The sequence below is a fragment of the Nicotiana tomentosiformis genome, chromosome 1, assembly GCF_000390325.3.
Source record: "Nicotiana tomentosiformis chromosome 1, ASM39032v3, whole genome shotgun sequence".
NCBI lineage: Eukaryota > Viridiplantae > Streptophyta > Magnoliopsida > Solanales > Solanaceae > Nicotiana > Nicotiana tomentosiformis.
Window position 1 is genome coordinate 78912297 of NC_090812.1, and position 23474 is coordinate 78935770.

Genomic DNA, 23474 nt, shown 5'->3' on the forward strand with positions numbered 1-23474 from the left:
CTTCTGTGGGATCGGCATGTTTATCGAAGCCACTTTTGCTCATGAGCCCTTGAGGGCTCTGTCCTCGATCTTCCTTCGATCATTTTGGATGGGATTGCATTCTGGGTTGTTGTTCCTACGATCTGTGTTGTATGGTTGATACCGATCTCTATTCGACCAGGGTTCTTTGTCGATATCTCTTTGAGTTCTGCTGACAGGCCTGTTTGGATAAACGGAACCAGAAGGGGTCCCTAATTAATCATCCTCGACCCTGATCTTTGACTGGTACCGATTATGTATATCGGCCCAGGTTACCGCCGGATATTCAATTAAATTCTGCTTTAGTTGTCATGATGCCACCGAACTTTGTTCGTTCAAACCCTGAGTAAAGGCTTGAACAGCCCAATCGTCTGTGACCGGTGGTAGTTCCATGCGTTCCATCTGGAGCCGAGATACGAATTCCCTCATCATTTCATTGTCTTTTTGTTTCACCTTGAAGAGGTCTGACTTCCTAGTTGAAACCTTTATTGCTCCGGCATGTGCCTTTACGAAGGAGTCTGCAAGCATGGCAAAGGAATCGATAGAATTATGCGGCAAATTATGGTACCATATCATAGCTCCTTTCGACAAGGTTTCTCTAAATTTCTTCAGTAAAACAGATTTAATGTCATCGTCTTCCAAGTCATTCCTTTTTATTGCGCACGTATAAGAAGTGACATGCTCATTAGGGTCGGTGGTCCCATTATACTTAGGAATTTCTGGCATTCAGATTTTTTCCGGAATGAGTTTCGGAGCCGCACTTGGAGGAAAAGGCTTCTATACGAATTTCTTTAAATCCATACCCTTTAGAATCGGCGGTGCCTCCGGTATTTGGTCAACCCGGGAGTTGTATGTCTCTACTTTCTTGTCATTTGCCTCGATTTTCTTTTCTCCAGATTCAATCCGTTTAGTAAGCTCCTCGAGCATTTTCATAATAGCAGGGTCAGTCCCCGATTCATTGGCATTCGACCTTTCCGGCACAGGCTCGGTCCTGTGGACGACTTCTGGTTTGATCCTACTCGGTGTTCGGTGCTGATTTTGTAGTTGTGCTATAGCAGCTTGTTGAGCCTGTAACATTTCGAATATCAATTGGAGGCAAACTCCACCGTCTTCTTCGCCCTACATACCTCGACCACCTGATCGAACTTCCGTGCGTACCCTACCTTCGGGATCAACACCTAAATTTGCATTTAGAGCGACATGTGAACTGACATCGACGGGATTTGCAATTGGTGCTCCCCCGAGGTCAGCCTGAGGCACCTTGATTCCTAGAGAGGCTATATTGTCATTTTCCCCGTGAAATTCGAGGCCGTTGTCACTAGGCTTTACTTATGAGTTTGACATGTTTATCCTGAAAACAAAGATTCTTACGAGATCAAGTGTAAAGCAGTGTGTGTTATCGAAATTAGTATTAAGCAATCACTATTATACTTAGCCCCACGGTGGGCCCCAAACTGTTTACCCTTAAAATTGGATAACAATTAAACTTATAATGAGGTTCTAAGGATACGTGATTTTACTTAATACCGACAGACAAATATGAAGATTAATAATAGAAATAAACTATAAAGTAAAGCAACCCGGTGTTAGAAATGAACTCAGCCCTCGAATTTTGATACCCTCGAATTGGTTGATGCAAGAACAATTAAAGTATAACAAGCTGATAAATAATAGTATAAACGAGAAAGAGAATTATATTACTTTTATATCTGTCAACCATGTCGTACAAATGATCAGAATCTCCCTTTATATAGTAGAGGAATCCTACTTATGGTATGATTCTAATTACAGAAGGAAATCTCATGATTAGCTAATTAATCGTTTCTGATTTTATTCGTTCCGAGATTTACGCCATGATCCTCAACCAGTCACCGAGGTTTACGCCTTGATCCTCGACCAGTCACGGATATCTCGCCTTTCTGTTATTATGTTATCTTCGATCTTGCTCGATGTCTGTCTCATTCGGCTTCGATCGCTACTAGCCTCGATCTCGACAGGTATCTCGGTTCTGAACTCGGTATCTAGTCCTCGTGATACAGTCTGTTCCGTTATGAGGCCATCCTTCGATGCAATCTCCCGGTCTCGGTCAAATAGTAAATCGAGTGGGCCCGATTTTAACCGTATACAAATCTGTATTTTGTTCGAAGGTACGTTGCATAAGTATGCCACAATGAAATGGAAAACAGATAAAGGAACAATTGTGAGTGCATAGGGAAACGTCGCATCTAATGACTAATGTGCAGTTTGACTATTCAGTGACATATTTTGTCTACATTTTTGGGAAAGACAAATTCAATGAATTATCTTCTGTGTGTATATAATTAATTGAGATTGTTGTAATACTATTATATGCTCCACTTTTACATGGTGTCTATCTTCAATTTTGCATAGGTGTAGAATAATAATTTAATCATGTTATAAATCTAATATATATGGATGTCACTTTCAATGTATGCAGATGTTCTTTTCGTAATTGTCTTTAACAAATTCAATACCAAACAAATGAGTTCATTAATACATGTAACTTGAGAAGAGATTTGTAGCCTATAAATAGGATGATATTCTCCTATGGAATATACATAAGAAGCATATATGAAATAAGACGAAAAGTTCCCTCAGAGTCTCTACATCTCTTATCTATTCTTGTCTTCTTATCTTTTGATGCTTTAGTTTATAATTATAATATTTATTTTGTAACACGTTATCAGCAGGAGTCTCTAACTATAGGTGTTGAGTTGATATTCTTTCCGACTCAGCCTGGCCGTATTTGAAGCTAGAGGCTTCGGCATAAGAAATTCAATTTATAATAAAATTATAACTAGACAATGAGGTACGTTGCTGACATCAAGTTATATTTACTTTAATTTTGCTAGCAGAATACAATGCTATCATTAGATGAATTAGATACGCATACTACATGGTAAATTAATCTTTAATCATATATTTAGCTCTAAAAGCGTGACTATAAAGTAACATTAAAGAAGATGGGATACCGATGGAATAGAATCATTATACGCAGTCACGATTCTTCGGTCTTATTCACTTCTAATTGAATTGTATGATAGTTTAATATATGCATATAGTAAATTACATTCAATAATGGTTATGGGTTTCTAAGGTAGTGCTTGCATTTTTCTTTCATGAAATAAAAAATAACTGAAATAGGTTAATTTATCTCATAGGTTTTATACATAAGTTTTACCAATTTTTATAACACTGCAGAAAGTAGAGCCCTTCAATAACTTGGCTATTCTCTGACTCTAGAGACAGGTTAACTCAATAAATAAAAGTCACCAGAATGTACATCTTTAATTAAGAGCATTTAAGAATTTAGAAAACTGTTGTTCACATAGATGTTTTGACAAATATATTGGTCTATGATATAAGACTTTACACGTGACTACAATTTCCATTAATCTATGCAAATACTAGAAATTAATTGCATCTTGATGGTCTTTCATTTTATTAAGGGAGTATGATCATCATATTTATTTGGATTTCAACATTAGATATATATATCTCTACTAAGTTCCAAAGACATTGGTCTGTGTCACATGTGTTCGTTTCATTAGCAAATGTTAGTTACATAATTATAATAAATATATGACATTTAGAGTGATAATTAATATTCTTAAAGATTCATTATGACTAAGCATTTATGCTTATAACTGCTATATTAAGTGATAATACATTCAAAGTATTTTTAGTTTTGATTGGTTGTTATGATCATTAAAAGTGGTAATATTTTTAAATGCTAAATTTATTATTGATGAAGACATGTTAGAGAATTATTATCTATGTTACATGCCTTAAATTTTCTCCAGAAGTAGCAATATTTCAAAAGAGGTGTTCAGACATCAGATTTGAGTCCTGGTGCATCATGATGATAAGATATTGGGTTTGAGTTCCAACGCATTATGACTTAACATGCCTTTATGAGGGTAAGACATTGAGTTTGAGTCATAATGTACCACATTAATGATATAATGATGACTCAGGCAAAATAATATGCTTTTAATGAAGCATGTCCCTCTAGATCTGCTCCATTCCCTGAAGCGAATGTGATAGCAATAGATCAAAGTCTGAAAGAAGACTAAATAATTATCGGGGCTGTATGAATATACGTGGACGTGGCAATAGACGAAATAATAATCGTCATCATGATTTTAATTATAAAATGAAGAATAATAAGGGTTCTCATATTAAAATTATCCTTCAAAAGGTGAAAGTAATATTTTCCATGATATGGTATGAAAGGGCATTGGATACAGGAATATTGTATACTTGAACATTTTGCGCGGCTTTAATCAATCCTCTATCAAAATAAAGAAAAATAAATGCATACTTAACCTTACAAAATGATATTAAGGAGGGCCATAAAAACAAATATAATAAATAATAAGGCAATACAATAAGCTCATGCTGAGAAATCATGAGACATGTTGAGATGATTATGATACATTCTAAAAGTGAATGTGACCGTATTAAATAAACTCATGAACATGGATACGCTCTTGATTGTTGAAATCTCACAACTCACCTCTAAAGAGGTTTGAGAGAAATAAAGAGGATAAATATCATTATGTGGCCCCATGATTATGTCATTGGTCCTATTTTATGTCAAAAATATTTTGCCAGGCGTTATGAAAAATTATTAAAGGGCAAAAGAAAAGCAAGAAACAGGTCTTGCTTATAATGATTTTGAACATGATAATAATGATAATGACTTTCTTCTAGAAAGAGATGTTTCGCCATATGGATGGTAACAAATATGAATATGAACATGCGGCTTGTACTACATAAGTAGTATAGTTGGATCGCATGCCATAGTAAACCAGGGGTTACTAATGATTTTATTATTTGGCATGGCCGATTGGGCCATCCAGGATATAATATGATGTATAAAATAATTGAGAATTCACATGATAATTTATTGAAGAACGAGAAGATTCTTCAAACTAAAGAATTCTCTTGTGTTGCATGTTCTCAATGCAAACTGATTATTAGACCATCAATAATTAAAATTGGGAGTGAATCCCCTGCATTTTTGGAATATATATAGGGTGATATATGTGGGCCCATACACCCTCCATGTGGACCATTTAAATATTATATAATTTTGATAGATACATCTACAAGATGGTCACATGTGTGCTTGTTGTCAACCCGAAATTTGGCATTCCCGAGGTTGTTGGCCGTATTAATATGATTAAAAGCATGATTTCCAAATTATGCGATTAAGACACTTCATCTTGCTAGTGAGTTTACATCACATGCCTTTAATAATTATTGTATATCAACTGGTATAACAATTGAGCATCTGGTTGCTCATGTTCTTACTCAAAATGGTCTAGCAGAATCATTGATCAAATAACGCCTCCAATTAATTGCTAGACCAATGCTTATGATAAAAAAAAAAATTCATATCGACATGGGGTCATGCTATTTGCATGCATCAATTCTTGTATGGATCAGACCACAAGTTATCATAAAGTCTCCCCATTACAATTGGCTTATGATCAGGAGCCAAATATTTCTCATCTTAGAATATTTGAATGTGTTATATATATTCAAATTACTCCACCACAATATACAAAGATGAGTCCTCAAAGAAGGTTGGAATATATATTGGTATATCCAACATTAGGGGGAGAAAATGAGCAGCTGGAATAAGAGACAGATTGAAATGCATCGTCTCCGAGATATCAAATAAAGTTTTCATCAGGGGAAGTATAATACGCGTTGTACTCTTTTTTCCTTAACCAAGGTTTTGTCCCAATTGGGTTTTTCTGGTAAGGTTTTTAATGAGGCAGCACTCAATGCGTATTACAAGATGTGTGTACTCTTTTTCATTCACTAGACTTTTTCCCATCGAGAGTTTTTTATAGGAAGATTTTAACGAGACACATTATCTATGGACATCCAAGGGGGAGTGTTATAAATCCAATGTATATGAATGTCACTTTCAATGTATGCAGATATTCTCTTCGTAACTGTCTTTGGCAAATTCAATACCAAACAAATGAGTTCATTAATATATGTAACATGAGAAGAGATATGTAACCTATAAATAGGATGTTGTTCTCCTATGGAATATATATAGAAGAAACACACTTGAATAAAATAATTTCTACATTCTCCTCATATATATCTTGTCTCCGTTAGTATATTGTTCTATTTTTCTCTCATTTCTTAATAAATCATCGATATTTTACCTTTTCTATTAATCAAAGCCCATTCTCACCCCCTAAAAAGAAAAAAGAGTTATACTCCCGTCTCATATTAACAATCGTGGTTACTAAAAGTAGTTAGAATCAAATTATTTGTCATTTCAGAAGTTCAACACAAAACTAATTATTTTTTTCCCTTTAACCTTAGAAATAATTGTTCTTGAAGATAGAGATAACACATAAATAGAATAAATATTCAATGAAAAAAGATTATATCTTTTGACATAAATAAGGGTAAAATAGTCCAATTCCTTTCCTAATTAATAGTATTTCTTAATAGACGTGTCAAAAAAAAAAACACGATACATAATATGAGACGGCGAGAGTACGTCTCAGTGAAGACCGTAAGATATATAAGCAATTAATATCTCAGGCTCGACTTTATAATAGAGCACCATCTTTATATCAAGTTAGATGATCCAGATTTCCGCAAACCAATGAGTGAAACTTATTACTTAAACAGATTTATTACAATAGAGTTATGCAAATATATGTCCAACGAATAGTCAAAATATGCTCAAAGTATTTTTTTTATTTGCAAAATATGCTCTAAGTATTCAATAGACCCAGACTGAGAACAATGTTACCAACAAAATGAAGAATTACAAAACCAAATTAAAGGTGCTACAAATCTTACCTATCATGCTACAATTTAACTGCTTCCTCCCTCATAATTCAATACCGCATATGCACCTTGTTAGACCATCTTAATCTTATAGCCACAACAGTAAATATTTTTATGTATGGTCAGAACCGATTGATACAGTCGTACGGATTGATCAAAACGGCAATAGTTCGATCGAAAGGTATCTACGTAAGGTGAGGTCGAGGTTCGAAGAAAGGGGCTTCAGGATTCGAGCTCCAAGTCCGATCAAGGATCAGTTCGGTATCATTATCGCGCCCATGACCAAATCGAACCACGAGGCAAAAGGTTGTCGGAGATGCACAGACCAACCAACACCCATCCCGAATATCAAGACTCCGAGTCAGGATCGAGCTCGAGTCAAGGCCAATGGCTCGACCCGATATCGAGTTCGAGTCAGTATCGAAGCTCACAGACAAAGCCGTTACAGCCGCACTAAGGGACAGAATCCTGGCGGGAAGTAGGGAAAAGACAATACATTATGAGCTCTCCACTACGTATTTTTTATTGATTGTATATAAAGTAGGATTACTCTACTATAAAGGGGGAGATGGATTGTAAGCAGAGACACATTGTAACAAAATATTTCTTCTCATATTGAAAGATATCCCCTTGTGTTTATTTCCCTTTATCTTATTCATTCTTCTTCTCACTATTCTCATTCTCATAGTCAAGAATACACGTATTTCTATTTCTCTATACGATTTGTATCAAATTATATCACATATCCTTCGAACCACACACAAATTTAACTCTATCCAATTTTTCAGGTAAACAGTTTGGCGCCCACCGTGGGGCTAAGGGTAACAGTGATTGTTTGATAGAAATCTGCAATACACATCAGTTTACAACTTCAAATCAACAATGGCAAACCTTCGATTGATGGCTTTACCTATCGACCACGAAGCCGGCCTTCAAGATGAAACCAACAACTTGACACCCAGGGTCGGAAGGCGAATTAACAATGTCACCGAAGCTCGAGTCAAAGTACCAATAGATGTCAATTCACAAGTGGCTCTTGAGACGAACCAGCATTCCGAACCGGAAAAAAACATTCAGGGCGGTACTCGATCCATAGCTCGAGACACCCATAACGTGAAGGAGATCGGAGTCAGCTTACGGATGATCTTCGAGATGTTACAAGCCCAGCAAATAGCGATAGCTCAGTTACAGAGCCAAACTCAAGTACAAAGCAGGCCGGAGCCTAATCCGATTCGAGAAATCACCCACAGAACGGAACCATCCATAGTGAAGTCAAATGAGCAAGAATCGGGGACTACTCCCGAAATTATTAAATTGCTCGAGGAACTCACAAAAATAGTCGAAGCCAACGATAAAAAAGTAGAAACATATAATTCCAGGGTCGATCAGATCCCGGGAGCTCCACCAATGATAAAAGGGCTAGATTCGAAAATATTCATTCTAAAGCCTTTTCTCTTGAGTGCAGCCCCAAAATCAATCCCCAAAAAATTCCGTATGCCCGAAATACCCAAATATAACGGAACGCCCGACCCCAACGAGCACGTCACTTCTTACATGTGTGCCATCAAGGGCAATGATTTGGAAGATGATGAGATCGAATATGTATTATTGAAACAATTCGGTGAAACCCTGTCAAAGGGGGTAATGGTATGGTATCATAATTTACCATCTAACTCTATTGATTCTTTTGCTAGGCTTGCAGATTGATTCGTAAAAGAACATGTCGGAGCCATAAAGGTTGAAACCATAAAGTCGGACATGTTCAAGGTAATACAAAAGGATAACGAGATGCTAAGGGAGTTCGCATCTCGTTTTCAAATGGAATGAATGGATTTTCCACCAGTCACAGACGATTGGGTTGTTCAAGCTTTCACTCAAGGTCTAAATGAGCGGAGCTCGATGGCTTCACGGCGGCTGACTTGGATCGATGTGCACAATCGATATCAATCCAAAATAAGAGTCGAAGATGACCAGTTGATTTCTAGGTCTGTTACGAAAAGAACTACCAAGCAAAAGTCGACCAGAGATCGAAACCAGCCATATAGCGAAATCGATGCTACTACTGAGTATCCGAGGCCTCTTTAAAATCAACCTCGTATACTGGGGGGCTTTTATCATTGAATGCATCTGTGATGATTATCAAGTTCGGTGCAAGGAAGTTACTTCGTTATTTCATGACAAACAGTGTCTCAACAGGAAACGTTGTAAGAGCCAAATGGTCAAAACGAACCATACTTATATAGTTGGCCCGAGCCCTGACGCAAAACATGAACACATGTATAATGACTTGCAAAGAAATCCCTCTTCTTTACCGATATTCTATGTTCAAGATTTATTATGCAAACAGGATCGAGTTCGAGCAAGCTCTCACTCGACCATTACGCCTACGGGCTATATTATTTCGAGTTCGAATCATTCACTCGACTAATAAGCCTACGGGCTACTTTTATTTCGAGTTCGAGCAAGCACTCACTCGACTATTACGCCTACGGGCTACATTGCATCGAGTTTGAATCATTCACTCGACTGATAAGCCTACGAGCTATTTTTATTTCGAGTTCGAGCAAGCACTCTCTCGATCATTAAGCCTACGAGCTACTTTGACCATTACGCCTACGGGCTACATTATTTCGAGTTCGAATTATTCACTCGACTACTAAGCCTACGCGCTACTTTTATTTTGAGTTCGAGCAAGCACTCACTCAACTATTACGCCTACGAGCTACATTGCATCGAGTTCGAATCATTCACTCGACTGCTAAGCCTACGGGCTACTTTTATTTCGAGTTCGAGCAAGCACTCACTCGACCATTAAGCCTATGGGCTACTTTGACTATTACGCCTACGGGCTACATTATTTCGAGTTGGAATCATTCACTCGGCTACTAAGCCTACAAGCTACTTTTATTTCTACCATCAGCCCCAGATAAAGCTAAATTTATTTTGTTTATGACTGACTATTTCTCTAAGTGGGTTGAAGCACAAGCTTTCGAGAAAATTAAAGAGAAAGAAGTTATAGATTTCATCTGGGACCACATTATATGCCGATTCGGGATGCCTACCGAGATCGTATACGACAATGGAAAGCAATTCGTAGGCAGCAAAGTGACAAAGTTTCTTGAAGATCACAAAATAAAGAGGATCATGTCGACGCCATATCATCCTAGTGGGAATGGACAGGCCGAATCGACAAACAAGACCATCATTCAAAATCTAAAGAAAAGATTGAACGACGTTAAGGGAAAATGGAGAGAAATATTGCACAAAGTCCTTTGGGCGTATCGAACAACATCAAAATCCAGTACGGGGGCAACACCATTCTCTTTAGTATATGGCGTCGAAGCTCTGATCCCAGTTAAAGTCGGGGAACCTAGCATCGGGTTTTGATATGCAACGGAAGAGTCAAATCATGAGGCTATGAATACAAGCCTCGAATTGTTAGATGAAAAACGGGAAGCCGCCTTCGTTCGGATGGCCGCACAAAAACAGCGGATCAAAAGGTACTACAATCAAAGAGCCAATATTCGACACTTTAAAATCGGAGACTTGGTTCTGAGGACGGTCACCCTCAATACTCGAGACCCAAATGAAGGAAAACTTGGCCCGAATTGGGAGGGACCGTTTTAGGTCCTTGATATCATCGAAAAGGGATCTTACAAACTTGGCACGATGAACGACAAACAATTACCAAGCAATTGGAACATATCACTCCTCAAACGAAATTACTGCTAAGGTACGACCTTCTCCACTTTCGTTTATATTTTATACTAACCATTTGCAGGTGTTTAATCGAGGACATCAAAGGATTCCTCAAACACCAAGTCTTTAGGTCTGAAAGCACGCGTTGCACTCTTTTTCCCTTAGACCGTTTTTGTCCCAAATGGGTTTTTCCGGTGAGATTTTTAACGAGGCAACCATTGTTCGTGCTAACTTAGGGCAATTCGACTGTATCCGAGGCTCCTTTACAATCAACCTCAAATACTTGGGGCATCACCATTGGATAGTTACAAGGAAAATACTTTGTGCCGACATGGTCTCGATAGGTAAATTTTGTAAGGGTCAAACGGTCAAACGAACCATACCCATGTAGATTACTCAAGCCCTAATGGCAAACATGTATGCATGTTAATCTATTGAAAAAAGTATTTTTCCTTACCAGATATTTCATGCCTTAGAGAAAGTTTTACTTTACAATGTCGTGTTTATGATCTATTGTGGAAATTGGCTTAAGGGTCGGTCACAACTAAAGTTCGAACAATTGACCCCGCACTCGGGGACTACCATCCAAAAAATTGACATGATCGAATTACTAAAACCTCGAGATCGTACGACCTTAAAAAGGCAACCCTCGATTTTATAGGCCATGGCCACCCTACTCGGGGACTGATACTTCGAACAAGTTCGAAGTATAATAGGGGAACAAGCCCGAAAGGTGAATCCCAAGCTAAAGGCTACGGCCAAATTAACACGGTTCGGAGACGTCCGATTTCCGTTATAAAATAGGCCTTCGAATATTTTCATAAACAGGTTAAAAAGGCTACCCTCGGCTGAATTACCCTAATGGGTAAAAAGTCGTTCGAACTATCGAACAAATTCTTTATTTTATGCTAAGGCATTACGAAACAAAGGGTCTCGATAATATCGACCCTTGAAAACCCTAATGGGTACGGAATCGTTCGAACTCTCGAGCAAATCCCTTATTTTATGCTAAGGCACAACTGATTTTATATGATCAAATAAAAAACTTTTCAAGCCGAAAAGAGGGAGAAAGCCATTCTTCTTACTATGACCGTATCGGCCTAATTCAAGAGCATAAAGGGCCATTTTATTTTTGTGTACAAAAAATCATCCTCACTCAAATAAAACCTAAGGGTCACCCTACTCCGAGTTCGAGCAAATACTCACTCGATTATAAAAACTACACTAGTTCGACTTCGATCAAATTGCCTAAGTCTCGAACTTATGAACAAAATTTTCATAAGGCATGAATGAAAAAAAAATTTCACAAGGCACAAAATGAAATAAAGACAAGTCGGAAAAGGAAATAGATCTTTATATATATGAGAATATTTACAATGTCCGATCAGGATCCTACACAAAGGATCAAAAGTGAAAAATTCTAAGGTTCCTAATTTTCTCTAGGGGCAGCTTTTTCTCCACCCAGGACCTCCCCGCTCTTGCTCTCGATGTCATCGTCATCATCGGAGGAGGCCAGCACTCTAGCATCAGCTTCACACTTTCTAGCCTTTATTATCTCGTCATTAAGATCGAAACCTCGAGCGTGGATCTCCTTGAGGGTTTCCTTCCGAGATTGGCATTTGGCGAGTACAACAATCCAATGTGCTCGAGTTTGAGCAATCTCGGCTGCCTCTCTCGCTTGGACTTGAGCGGCTTCAGCATCAGCCTGGTAGACGGCCACGATCGCCTCTGCCTCGGCCTTTGCCTTTTCAGCTTCAGACTTGGACTTTGTAAGTTCGGAAGCCAACCGAGCCTTGAGCTCCTCTATTTTCTTTGCCTGAATTGATCTTTTCTCCTTCATGCCTCGAAACTGACTTTTGGCCGATGACAATTGGGATAAAGCAGTCTCTTTTTCTAAAGCAAAGCGGTCCATACCTGCTTTCCACCCCAAGATCTCCGCCTTCATCATATTGACATCCTCGCGGAGCTACTCGATGCTCTCGACCTTCTGCTGCAGCTGTGAGATTGAAATGTTAGCCACCGTTCCCGAATCAAGCCCATGAGCTTTTAAGATTTTCATTACCTGCTCGATCAGGTCGGTCTGATCTTGGTGAGCCTTGGCCAACTTGGCTCGGAGGTCCTTGGTCTCCTCTTCTTTTTGCCCACAAAGAAGTCTAAGGGCATTTCTCTAGCTTAGCTCGAAGGTCGGCCTCATACGGACTCAGCTCAGCTCGAGACAGAGAAAATGCTTCCCGATGAAGCGTTGTTGCCTACGCAGAAAGAAGAAAAGAAGTTAGACGGGAAGAGAAAAATGAACACAAGGGTAATACCAACAAGGGAAGTTAAGGCTTACCCGAATCAGAGCTTGTTGCACTTCGTTGAAAAGGCTCGATGCCTCGCCCGAGTCCTTACTCGAGACCTCCAAGTCGCTCAGGCCGGTAGCATCTTCAACTCCAGTAAAGTAATCACGGAAGGGATCCTCCCTTTCGTGGGCTACTTCGATAAAGAGGGTCTTCAAGGCCCGAGCCTCTTGAATTATCTCCTCAGAAAACGAGGGGAGCAGCGGGGAGCCTCCAATTTTTATTGCCCCAAGTGGATCACTTGTGGCGTTCTCTCTATCTCGAAGGGCCTCAAGACCAGCCCCTACAGTCGTACCCACCGTTGGCTCATTATGGTGGGAGGCATCTTCAATCTTCGATGACTCGTGGACTTCGCCCAAGTCTCTTCCTGAGACCCCCTCATCTCGAGACGGAGTCTCTACAATCTTCACCGATTCGGTGGCTTTTGGGGCCTCGGTGCTCATTCCCACTCGGGTTACCAGCCCAGAGTCGTCTTCTTCCTCTTCTTCGTCTTCATCCCTTAGACGCCGAACAGAGTCTTCGGTCAAGAGGATGATGTTTTTTCTCGGATTACAAGTCGCCTTCTTTTTAGGTTCTCGATCTTCAGAGGTTGAGATTTTTTTTCTTCTCTTTTTGTCCTTCGCCGGTTTCGGTGTCGAGATCGAAGTCTCCTCCTCACCAGATAAAGGTCTCATGACAACATCTTTGCCAATTCCTGTATGAAAAGAAATTAAGTAAGAAATACTTTAACTAAATCATCAAAGACGTGGAAAAGGGGCTTACCATGAGTTTTGGCCTCCCATCGGCCCTTTGATAAATCGCGCCATGAGAGCTCGGCCTACGTAGAGGTCAAGGCTAGGTCCCGAACACAACTCTTAAGGTTAGGAATTACACCGGGTATCCAAGCGACCGCTACATCACGGAAAAGGATATCGATGAGAAGAAGCAAAAGAGTAAAGCAATAAATAGGAGCTAACAATGGGATTGTACTTACGCTTCATATTCCATTACTCAAAAAATGGCATCTTCTCGGCTGGGATTAGGTCAGAAGTCCTCACTCGAACGAACCGGCCCATCCAGCCTCGGTCCTTATTCTCGTCTATGCTCAAGAACAACACTTTGGTAGCCCGGCGTTGGAGTTTTATTAACCCGCCTCGATAGAGGCGGGGGCTGTACAACCTGATGAGGTGGTCGAGGGTGAAAGGCATCCCCTCGACTTTGCTCACGAAGAATCGGAGCAGAAAAACAATTCGCCAAAAGGAAGGATGGACTTGGCCTAGGGTTATTTAGTATTAACGGCAAAAATCAACGACAATGGGGTCGAGCGGGCCTAGCGTGAAAGGGTAAGTGTAAACACTTAGAAACCCTTCCACATGGGTGGTGATGTCCTCTTCGGGGGTCGGGATCACCACCTTTTTGCCCTCCCAGTTGCAGTCTTTCTTTACCTGCTTAAGGTATCCATTAGTTATCGAGCATATATACCTCGACACTCACTCGCATCGATCGGGAATCGACGAGGCTTTATCGGTCTTAAAGTCGGAAGTGAGAACGTACCCCCCGGGAACACACTCCTCAAGGCGCGGCTCCACCAGTGTTTTGTTGCCGGCCGGCCGAGATGAAGAAGCGTTTTCCTTTTGAGGAACAGTTTTTGATGTTTTCGCCATTTGGATTTGAAGTTAAAAATAGATGGAGATAATAAGATTTGGTGTTCTAAGAAGAGATTAGCAGTGAAAATCGTAGATTTGCAGATGAAGAACTTCGAAGATGTAAAAAGCTTTGGAGATTGGAAATTTGAAAGTAAAAGTTCGAAATTGTGAAGAGAGGAGCTATTTATAGATTTCACAACGATGGTTCAAAATTGGCGGTGGACGACCATCGACTGATGCGCATTTAATGCCTTGGTAACTGTACAGACGAGACGTTTCGGTCACTTTCGTTGCTTACGTCACGAGGATGACGTCATGACAGGTCGAGGTAGAAAAATCGAAGGCTCAATTTGTTTCTTGTCATTACACTCCAAAAAATGAGGGGACTATCTGTATACGATTAAAATCGGCCCACCTGATTTTACTATTTGACCGAGACCGGGAGATTGCATCGAAGGACGGCTTCGTAACGGAACAGACTAAATCACGAGGACTAGGTACCGAGTTCAGAACCGAGGTACCTGTCGAGATCGAGGCTAGTAGCGATCGAAGCCAAATGAGACAGACATCGAGCAAGATCGAAGATAGTATAATAACAGAAAGACGAGATATCAGTGACTGGTCGAGGATCATGGCGTAAACCTCGGTGACTGGTCGAGGATCATGGCGTAAATCTCGGAACGAATCAAATCAGAAAAGGTTAATTAGCTAATCATGAGATTTTCTTCTGTAATTAGAATCATAACATAAGTACGATTCATCTACTATATAAATGGGGTTCTAATTATTTGTATGACATGGCTGACAGATATAAAAATAATATAATTCTCTTTCTCGTTTATACTATTGTTCATGAGCTTGTTATACTTCAATTGTTCTTGCATCAACTAGTTCGAGAGTATCAAAATTCGAGGGCTGAGTTCATTTCTAACACCGATTTGCTTTACTTTATAGTTCATTTTTATTATTAATCTTCATATTTGTTTATCGGTATTAAGTGAAATCACGTATCCTTAGAACCTTATTATAAATTTAATTGTTATCCAATTTTAAGGGTAAACAAGATTATCTTGAAAGTCGTAGGTCTAGATTATTGCAAATTTATTTTATCAAAGCAAGAAAAAGTTGATGTCGTGAAATATTCTAGTTCGAATTTAGCTTTTTTGGTCATTGGTCTGTTCAATTGGAGATTCTTAGGTGACCGTAACACATGAATCCAGTCTAAGTAACTTTACAATAGATTTAAGAATCAACTATCAAAAGTAAGACAAAAAATAACAAATCTCTTCTTCTCCAAAGCATGTCGCATACTACATTTCAGATACCAACTACTAACAAGATAACTAAATCAAGCTAAATTTAAAATTTAAAATACAAGCGAAGGCGGCGGAGGGGGGGGTTCCGAATTGGCTTGCTAATTTGGGCTGACAACTCATCTTGATCTCTCTTGATTTTTATCTATCAAGAAACTTATAAAGGCGTGACACATGACGGGAACATCGGCCAACTACGCCTTTTAACCCTGTTAAATTTCCGGCATGAATGGCGAAAAGCTCATAGGTGGTGACGGTGCGTGATGTTGGCCGGAGCAGGCCGTGGTGCGCCAGCGTGTGGGAGGAACGGTGGTGGAGATCCTGGAGGAGGTGGGCATTGGTAACATTTGGTAAAAAGGCCAAATGTGTCAATTTGATGTATGAAATTGGTCATGCTAGCCCAACCACCAAATCCAAACCCAACAATCAGTACCCACACAACCACAAATATGTTTATTGTAAATGTTCCAGCCCAGCGTCCCACGAATTTTGGTGGTTGCTCTACCGCATTCTGCATAACATAAAGTTTACAATCACCACATATTCATAACAAACCAAAGGTTAGAAAAACATAAACAAAATAAATTAGGAATTATTAATATCCTTTAACACTTTTAAACCTCATAGTATTATCTAATTTTCGACGTAAATTTTAAATATTAATCCAATATCTCTGAGACTTACAGTCAAAATTGAAAGCGAATTGGACTGAGATGACTGAGATGTGTCATCTTGCATTATGTGTTAATAGGAATATCTTTATGTTTGGACGATTCCTCATAGTATAAGATTCTTTTACTTTTTTCTATTTTTGAAGTATAGGAAAATTAAGATTGGTACCTCTCGGGCAGCAGCTGATTTAAAGGTGAACATATGAGCTAGAGCTGGGATAATGTAGACCGTGAAACTAACGAGAAGTGAACCAACAGAGGAGTTTATAGGGCCAAAGAATGGGAATACTATGGCCAAAAACCATATCGGAATCACCACCGGCAACCGCGCCGCCGCCCTCTTGCAAAGACTCTTGCACTCGTGCATCCCTATAACTTTCTCCCATACAAAATACAAGGGCGTGCATGCAAAACCAAATGTTATAAACTGCCACAAAAGGAAAACAACTCAATATTAATGACGTTTAAAGTTTTGACACACTTATTAAAAAATCACTTAATAAATCGACTAAAATGACATTTAAAATGGACCTGGTGAATGAGCATAAGGATGACAGCCATGTCTCTGAAGGGTGATTTTGGTAACAGAGAAAAGGCATTGGAATGATCAAGAAGTAAATCTCCAAATGCCCAATACACTGCTGCTGCTGATGGAAGAGTCAGTGTCAACACATACAGAGTTGCCCATAAGTAGATTGCCTTAAATTTTTGTGGTTTCCACATCGCGTGCATTACCTCTCTGCCCAAAAAATCACAAAATTTTAGTCTCCCTTAAAATACAAAAGATAGTATAAAGTTCTTCACAAGAAATGTAAGTTAACATTCTTACTATATAGAGTAACAATTATATTCCCTCGATTTCAATTTATGTTAACTTATTTCTTTTTTTAGTCAGTTTGAAAAAAAAAAATCCTTTTTAAGTTTGAAAATAATTTAATTTAAACTTACCAGTTTGTAAGTTTAAACTTAATGACATGCATTTATTGACAAACAAATGTTAGGACATGTTTAAAATCATAAAATCAGAAGTTTGAAAAATAGTATGTCACACAAATGTTATTGACAAGTTTAAGATAACAAGTTTCAAAAATTTTTTTTTTGAAAACTATTTGTCCAATTAAATAAGTTTACATAAATTGATCTACATGAAATATAATATTTTTAGATTTTTTTTTTTCAATGTACCTATGAGCTACAGACCTATACCTCCATGCCCACAAGTCCACGTGCCTAATTAAATGCCTTTTACAGTTTACAGAAGGTAAAAAATCCAGTCGAGTAAATATCAAGATCTAATTTTGCAGTACTCCCTATTAAATTTATGATGGATTTCTTTCTTGCTTTTTACCTTGGTTAATGGTTCCGTGAATTTATGCTAAGGAAACAGAAAAAGAACATTAAAAGAAGGAGGTGCTCAGAGCTTCAACAGTTTTCCTTCATTGATTCAGCAATAAAAGCAAAAGTGATTCGAAAAAGAGTTCTGGCTTTCTAACTTGAAAAGGGTAAAAGGGAATCTGGCCATGGAAAAAAGATGCTGGAACCACTATTTATATTTTAGGCACAAATGCATGTAAAAAGCTAAAAGTAAAAGTTACAAGTGATATGCACAGTTGTGGAGAATAACAATAACCATAACAATAATAGTGTTTTGACAATGATTGGTCATGGTGTAGTAAATGTTAAGTTTTGAGGGAATATTAATCTTTTAGACACAAAAGAATAGTCCACTAGATCACTTCTTCAGACTCTGTCGAAAGAAGTCAAGGTAAAGTCATTTTCATAAAGAATAATGTTATAGATACTAACTTATCTCCTATTTTTATAGTTTTAGCCTTGTACTTGAATGTTAGAAAAAGAAAAAGGAAAACCATATATATGAACTAGTAAATATAATCGTCAAAAGCAAATAAAAATAATTCTGTCTTACACAGTAACGGCATGTCCCCCAAATGTGTAGAGAATGTTTGTTGCTCCTGTGAAGTAGAGCACCAATTTTGTTGGTCCCGAATGCTTCACCCCCTCCACCTGTTTTAAAGAAGAAAAAAAGCATTAATTAATAGAGTAATTAACATTTCAAAGCTAAAGTATCTAATTAATTAGTCAAATCTCCACAAATGTATAGATACGGTTAAAGGTTTTCAATTCACATAGCACATCTAATTACAACTAATTCAGAACTCTAGAGTAGCATCTCTTTGTTGTAACTGCTTTTTTCAATTCGAAAGATGCTACCATACCAACTTAACTGTCTGCAATAACAACCCGTATACCATAGGTTAGCCCAACCCCGTCCTCGCATATTAGGGTTGGTTCCTCACAGTTCTCCCTTTAACACCAAGGGTAGATGGGAACAGAATTATCTCAAGCGATGTATGCTTAATTTCGTGACACAACGACTTTAATGTTATAGTAGTGAATAAAGTTTAATAATCATATGTAATATTAAACCGATACATACCTGGCCATGAAGGAGTGACGCGACAGTAAGATACCAAGCAGTGTAAGTGGTCATTAATAAGCCAAGGAAAGACCAGATTCGATAATTGTGGAAAGAGGGAATGAAGACAGTAGTAGCACAACAAGCTCCGAAGATATAAGTCCAAGTTCTTTTGTCCAAATTATCATTAATGTAATATATATTGCTGCACATTTGAATAAAATAGATTGTGTTACTTAAGAGTAGAAAAAGACAGAATAATATATGCAGGGGCAGGTAGAAAATTAAAGGACGAACCTTGCACAGGCTATAAGTTGAATTACAGATCCAAACAGAAGAAAAGTGCAATTAAACGCCAAACCCACGTTCCTCCAATGTTTTCCTAGTAACCCGTCAAGAACTTCAAACCACTGTAACACACAAATTACATATAAAAATTTAGACATTAAAATAGTAAAGAAAACTCAGAATACCATGTGAGAAATGGATTTACACAGTTGTCATGTTCCTCATGTAAATTTAGATTTTAGTAGTGGTGGTTTTCTGTCACAAGACAAAATATCTATTAACCTATATCTTGTCGGAGTGTTTTGGTTTTAAGTTAAATAAAAGAAATACACCACTTCAAAACAAGAAAAGATTTTTGATTGACACGAGAATAATGTAAAATGCATCACTTTGGGACAAGAAGTAAAACTTTAGAATTTCTGCAGTCTCAGACTCAAATCCAAATACAAGTCGAATTGTAATAAAAGATTGACAATGCTTATGCAAAATCCTGAGTACTACTGATTGTGAGGCTGTTGTGAAAGGGAAAAACCTGAATGACGTGGTTGCGGAAATCAACTTTTTCTCTTTCTTTTCTGGTTCTGTACTCAATATAGAGTATGCTAATGAGATAAGCTGTCCAACTGCCCAATAAACCATAGAAGAGTTGAAATGAAACACCAGAGAGCATCCCCAGTTGAGAAAATGAGTATGGCAATGTCAATAGCACTTGAGCTACCTGAGAATGTACAAGAAAAAAAGTCAAAATAAAAACAAAGCAAATTTATCCATCAATAAGAAAGAATATTTAGGAAGAAATTAATTAATTTAACCTGATTAGAAGCACAACTAAACCAAGCATCATAAGCAGAACCACCATGCCAGAATAAATTAGAGATCTTAGATTTCATGTCATTATTAGACTTCCCTTCAGACTCCATCTCGACATAATTCCCTACTATCACTGTTTCCACCACTTTGTCTGAAGATTCCATCTTCTTCTTCTCTTCTTTTTCTTACTATTTCCTCTCCTCACTCTCTACTTACTGAATAGCCTCTTGAATCTCTTCTCACTATAGAAATGGACTTATAAAACAGCTGGCTAGTAGGAAGTTTACTCGTCTATGCCATATTTATATTGAGAGAAATGAATGTTAAAGAATTTTGGTGGGTGGGCCTCTCAATTTCTAATTTTACTTTTTTTTCCTTTAGTTCTGTTAGCTATTTTTTTTCAAAAAAATTCAGGGGTGAAATCGTGAATAGAATGATGGGGAATTGGTGTATTTTGAAAGGTGGGAATGACTAGAGTTAAACAATTAGAATGTGCCTACTAATTGTCACTTAAACAACACGCACATATATATCATTGAATGCTTATTAATATCGAAAACTAGAACTCCTAAATGTTGGTATGATATTTTAGACCAAGGTTAATCTGATTCACGTACTAGTCATGCCTAGAGGCTAGACTGTTTATACGTTGCATAATAGTGTGAAGATTATTATACGATAAATAACATTGTTATACAATAACTATTTACTTTAGGGAATTTTAGTTTTAGTTATTCATATTCATGTATTGTAACATATGTATTATTATTCATACTTTGTATATATAATACACAAATTCTCGCATAACTTATAGAGATATTCATAAATGCGAAATTTAAAAAAACTAAACAGATGTTGTATTGAGTTACACGGCCTTTTATACCATCATCAAATATTGCATAACTTATATTAAATTTTATGTTTGAATTAATTTGCTTATACGATAAATCAAAACCCCCCTTATTGTTTCAACTATCAAAGATATATATCTCCTTATTGTTTAAAGTATTTTGAATCAGTTTATCAAAGATATATACCTCTTAGAACTAACAAAGGGGTGTGATATTGGGGAAGTATATAAAATATCAGAATTTAGAGCTTCCAAGTACAAACAGTTCAACTTTGCGAGCTTTGACGAATAACGGTGGGTTTCGTGCCAAAAGCAATTGTTCCTATGATTAAATCTTTAGTTTTTAGCAAATTATATAATTAAGTTAAACATGATTATTGTCTTTTAGTGCAGAACCTAATGTAATTATGGGAGCGTGACTGGTTTTTTCGCACGAGCGGGCTTCTCTTCTTCCCATGACATATATGGAGCCATATATAGTATTTAATTAATTTGGCTTAACCTAAGCTTTGTTATTTTATTTTTAAAGTGATACTTTTGATTATTAAAGTACTTGTATCTAAATGAGGAAATGATGAACATTGAGACATTGCTTAATTCACATTAATTGTACTATAATAATTTGATTTAACCCTACTTAATTTTTTGTCTTTCTCTGATGTAATAATGACGTTAAATTCAATGTTAATAAGAGTAACAAACTCTTCAAATATTTTTTGCATTTCAAGTCTGGCGAACACCAACTTTTCCCCACAGAATATATTTGTTGCAAGGTGCAAGTCTTAGAAGAAGAATGCGAAAACCTTCTTTCTACATATATAATATTACTATGGGCTAAGGACCAAATATATTCCTCTAATTTCGAAAATGGTCTAAGAATACTCCTTGTTATACTATTGGGTTATCTATACCCCTGCAGTCATACTTTGGATTCAAATATACCCCTCATTTAAACGGAAGGACACGTGTCATAGTCATGTTGGTCAATTCTAAATATCTCCTAATTAATTAAAAAGACCTATTACCCATACCCGAATTTTTTTATTTGTTTTTGTAAAAACTGAAAAAACTAAAAAAATTTACAAAAAACTGAAAAAAAAGAAAATATTTTTTTTCCAATTTTTACAAAAAACAATGCTTTAAAAAACTGAAAAATAATTTTTAAAACAATATTTTTATAAAAACTGGAAAAAAAACTGAAAATTAATTTTCTAAAGCAATTAAAAGCTGGAAAAAATTGAAAAAAAGAAAATATTTATTTTTTCAGTTTTTACAAAAACATTGCTTTAGAAAATTGCTTTTTAGTTTTTTTTCAGTTTTTACGAAAATATTGTTTTAGAAAATATTTTTCAGCTTTTTTTAAAGCAGATTTTTTGTAAAAACTGAAAAAAAAAATATTTTCGTTTTGTTCAGTTTTTAGTAAAAAAAGAAATTCAGTTTTTTTCAGTTTTTACAAAAAACAATTGCTTTAGAAAATTATTTTCTATTTTTTTTTTAATTTTTACAAAAATATTGTTTTAGAAAATATTTTTCAGTTTTTTTAAAAGCGTTTTTTCAGTTTTTAGTAAAACAATATTTAGTTTTTTCCAGTTTTTACAAAAAAAAAAAAAAATATTTTTCGGGTATGGGTAATGAGTCTTTTTAATTAATTAGGAGATATTTAGAATTGGCCAACAGGACGATGACACGTGTCCCTCTGTTTAAATGCGGGGTATATTTGAACCCAAAGTATGACTGCATGAGTATATATAACCCAATAGTATAACGAGGGGTATTTACTCGAGTTCTGCAATATTCAAAAGATTAGAAAGATGTTAAATAATCTTTTGTAACCAATAAAATTACACTAACTGTTATGTTTTTCTATAATCAGTAAATAAAAGATTAAAAGTTTTAGTCCAAAAACGGTTAAGCAGGGTGTGTGGGATTAAATGGAGAAGGGGAAGATCCCAAGAAAGAAACATTTCACACACTTAGCGGGCGTTTGGGCGTAATAATTGTGAAATTTTGAAGAAAAAAAATAAATTTATTTTTTCAGTTGAAAATGGTATTTAGAAATTGGAGTTATGTTTAGACATAAATACAATTGAAGTTGTTTTTGAATTTTTATGAGTGATTTGGAGTGAAAATTTTAAAAAATATCTTTACAAAGATTTTCGAATTCCCGGAAAATTACAAAATTTGACTCAAGTTAGGATTTAGAATTTTCATACCCAAACACTAATATCGAAAAAAATGAGGAAAAAACTGAAAAAGAAAAAAAAAGAAGAAAGAGGGTGTGAGGGAATTATAACAAAATAGACCAAATGATTACAAGCAAAGGGGCGTGGTCGCTTTATAGCAGGAAGAAGAAGAGAAAGGGAAGGAGAAAAAGCTGCTTTTCTCACATGGCTTTGGGAGGAAATACCTTTATGGTCTCGATATTTCATTTTTACCCTCTTCTATGTTCCACATTTTGATCACTATCAAGCTGAGTTTAGTAGAGTATATATATATCTTTAGTGTAAATCTACCAAATTAGATAGGTAATTCATCCTTTTTAAGTCATAAGCATATTTAATAAGTAATT

At 36.8% G+C, this 23474-nt stretch overlaps 1 protein-coding gene across 1 annotated transcript; it reads right to left on the bottom strand.

Moving 5' to 3' along the window:
* Positions 1-15799: 15799 nt before the first annotated feature.
* On the bottom strand, positions 15800-20342 carry LOC104112810 (auxin transporter-like protein 2). The gene is made up of 8 exons (XM_009622833.4): positions 20058-20342; positions 19778-19963; positions 19255-19367; positions 18979-19162; positions 18448-18545; positions 17052-17259; positions 16690-16947; positions 15800-16360 (listed from the first exon to the last, which is right to left on the bottom strand). Exons 1-8 carry the CDS (start codon positions 20217-20219, stop codon positions 16091-16093), a joined length of 1479 nt encoding a protein of 492 aa, XP_009621128.1. The 5' UTR covers positions 20220-20342; the 3' UTR covers positions 15800-16090.
* Between the last annotated feature and the right edge of the window lie 3132 nt (positions 20343-23474).

Excerpts from the sequence above, each read along its gene's own strand:
- LOC104112810 (XM_009622833.4), bottom strand. The coding sequence starts at position 20,219 with ATGGAATCTTCAGACAAAGTGGTGGAAACAGTGATAGTAGGGAATTAT. Across the intron at positions 19,163-19,254 it reads CAACTTATAGCCTGTGCAAG|CAATATATATTACATTAATG; the intron begins GTTCGTCCTTTA and ends TCAAATGTGCAG. Across the intron at positions 16,361-16,689 it reads AATCAGCTGCTGCCCGAGAG|AATGCGGTAGAGCAACCACC; the intron begins GTACCAATCTTA and ends TATGTTATGCAG.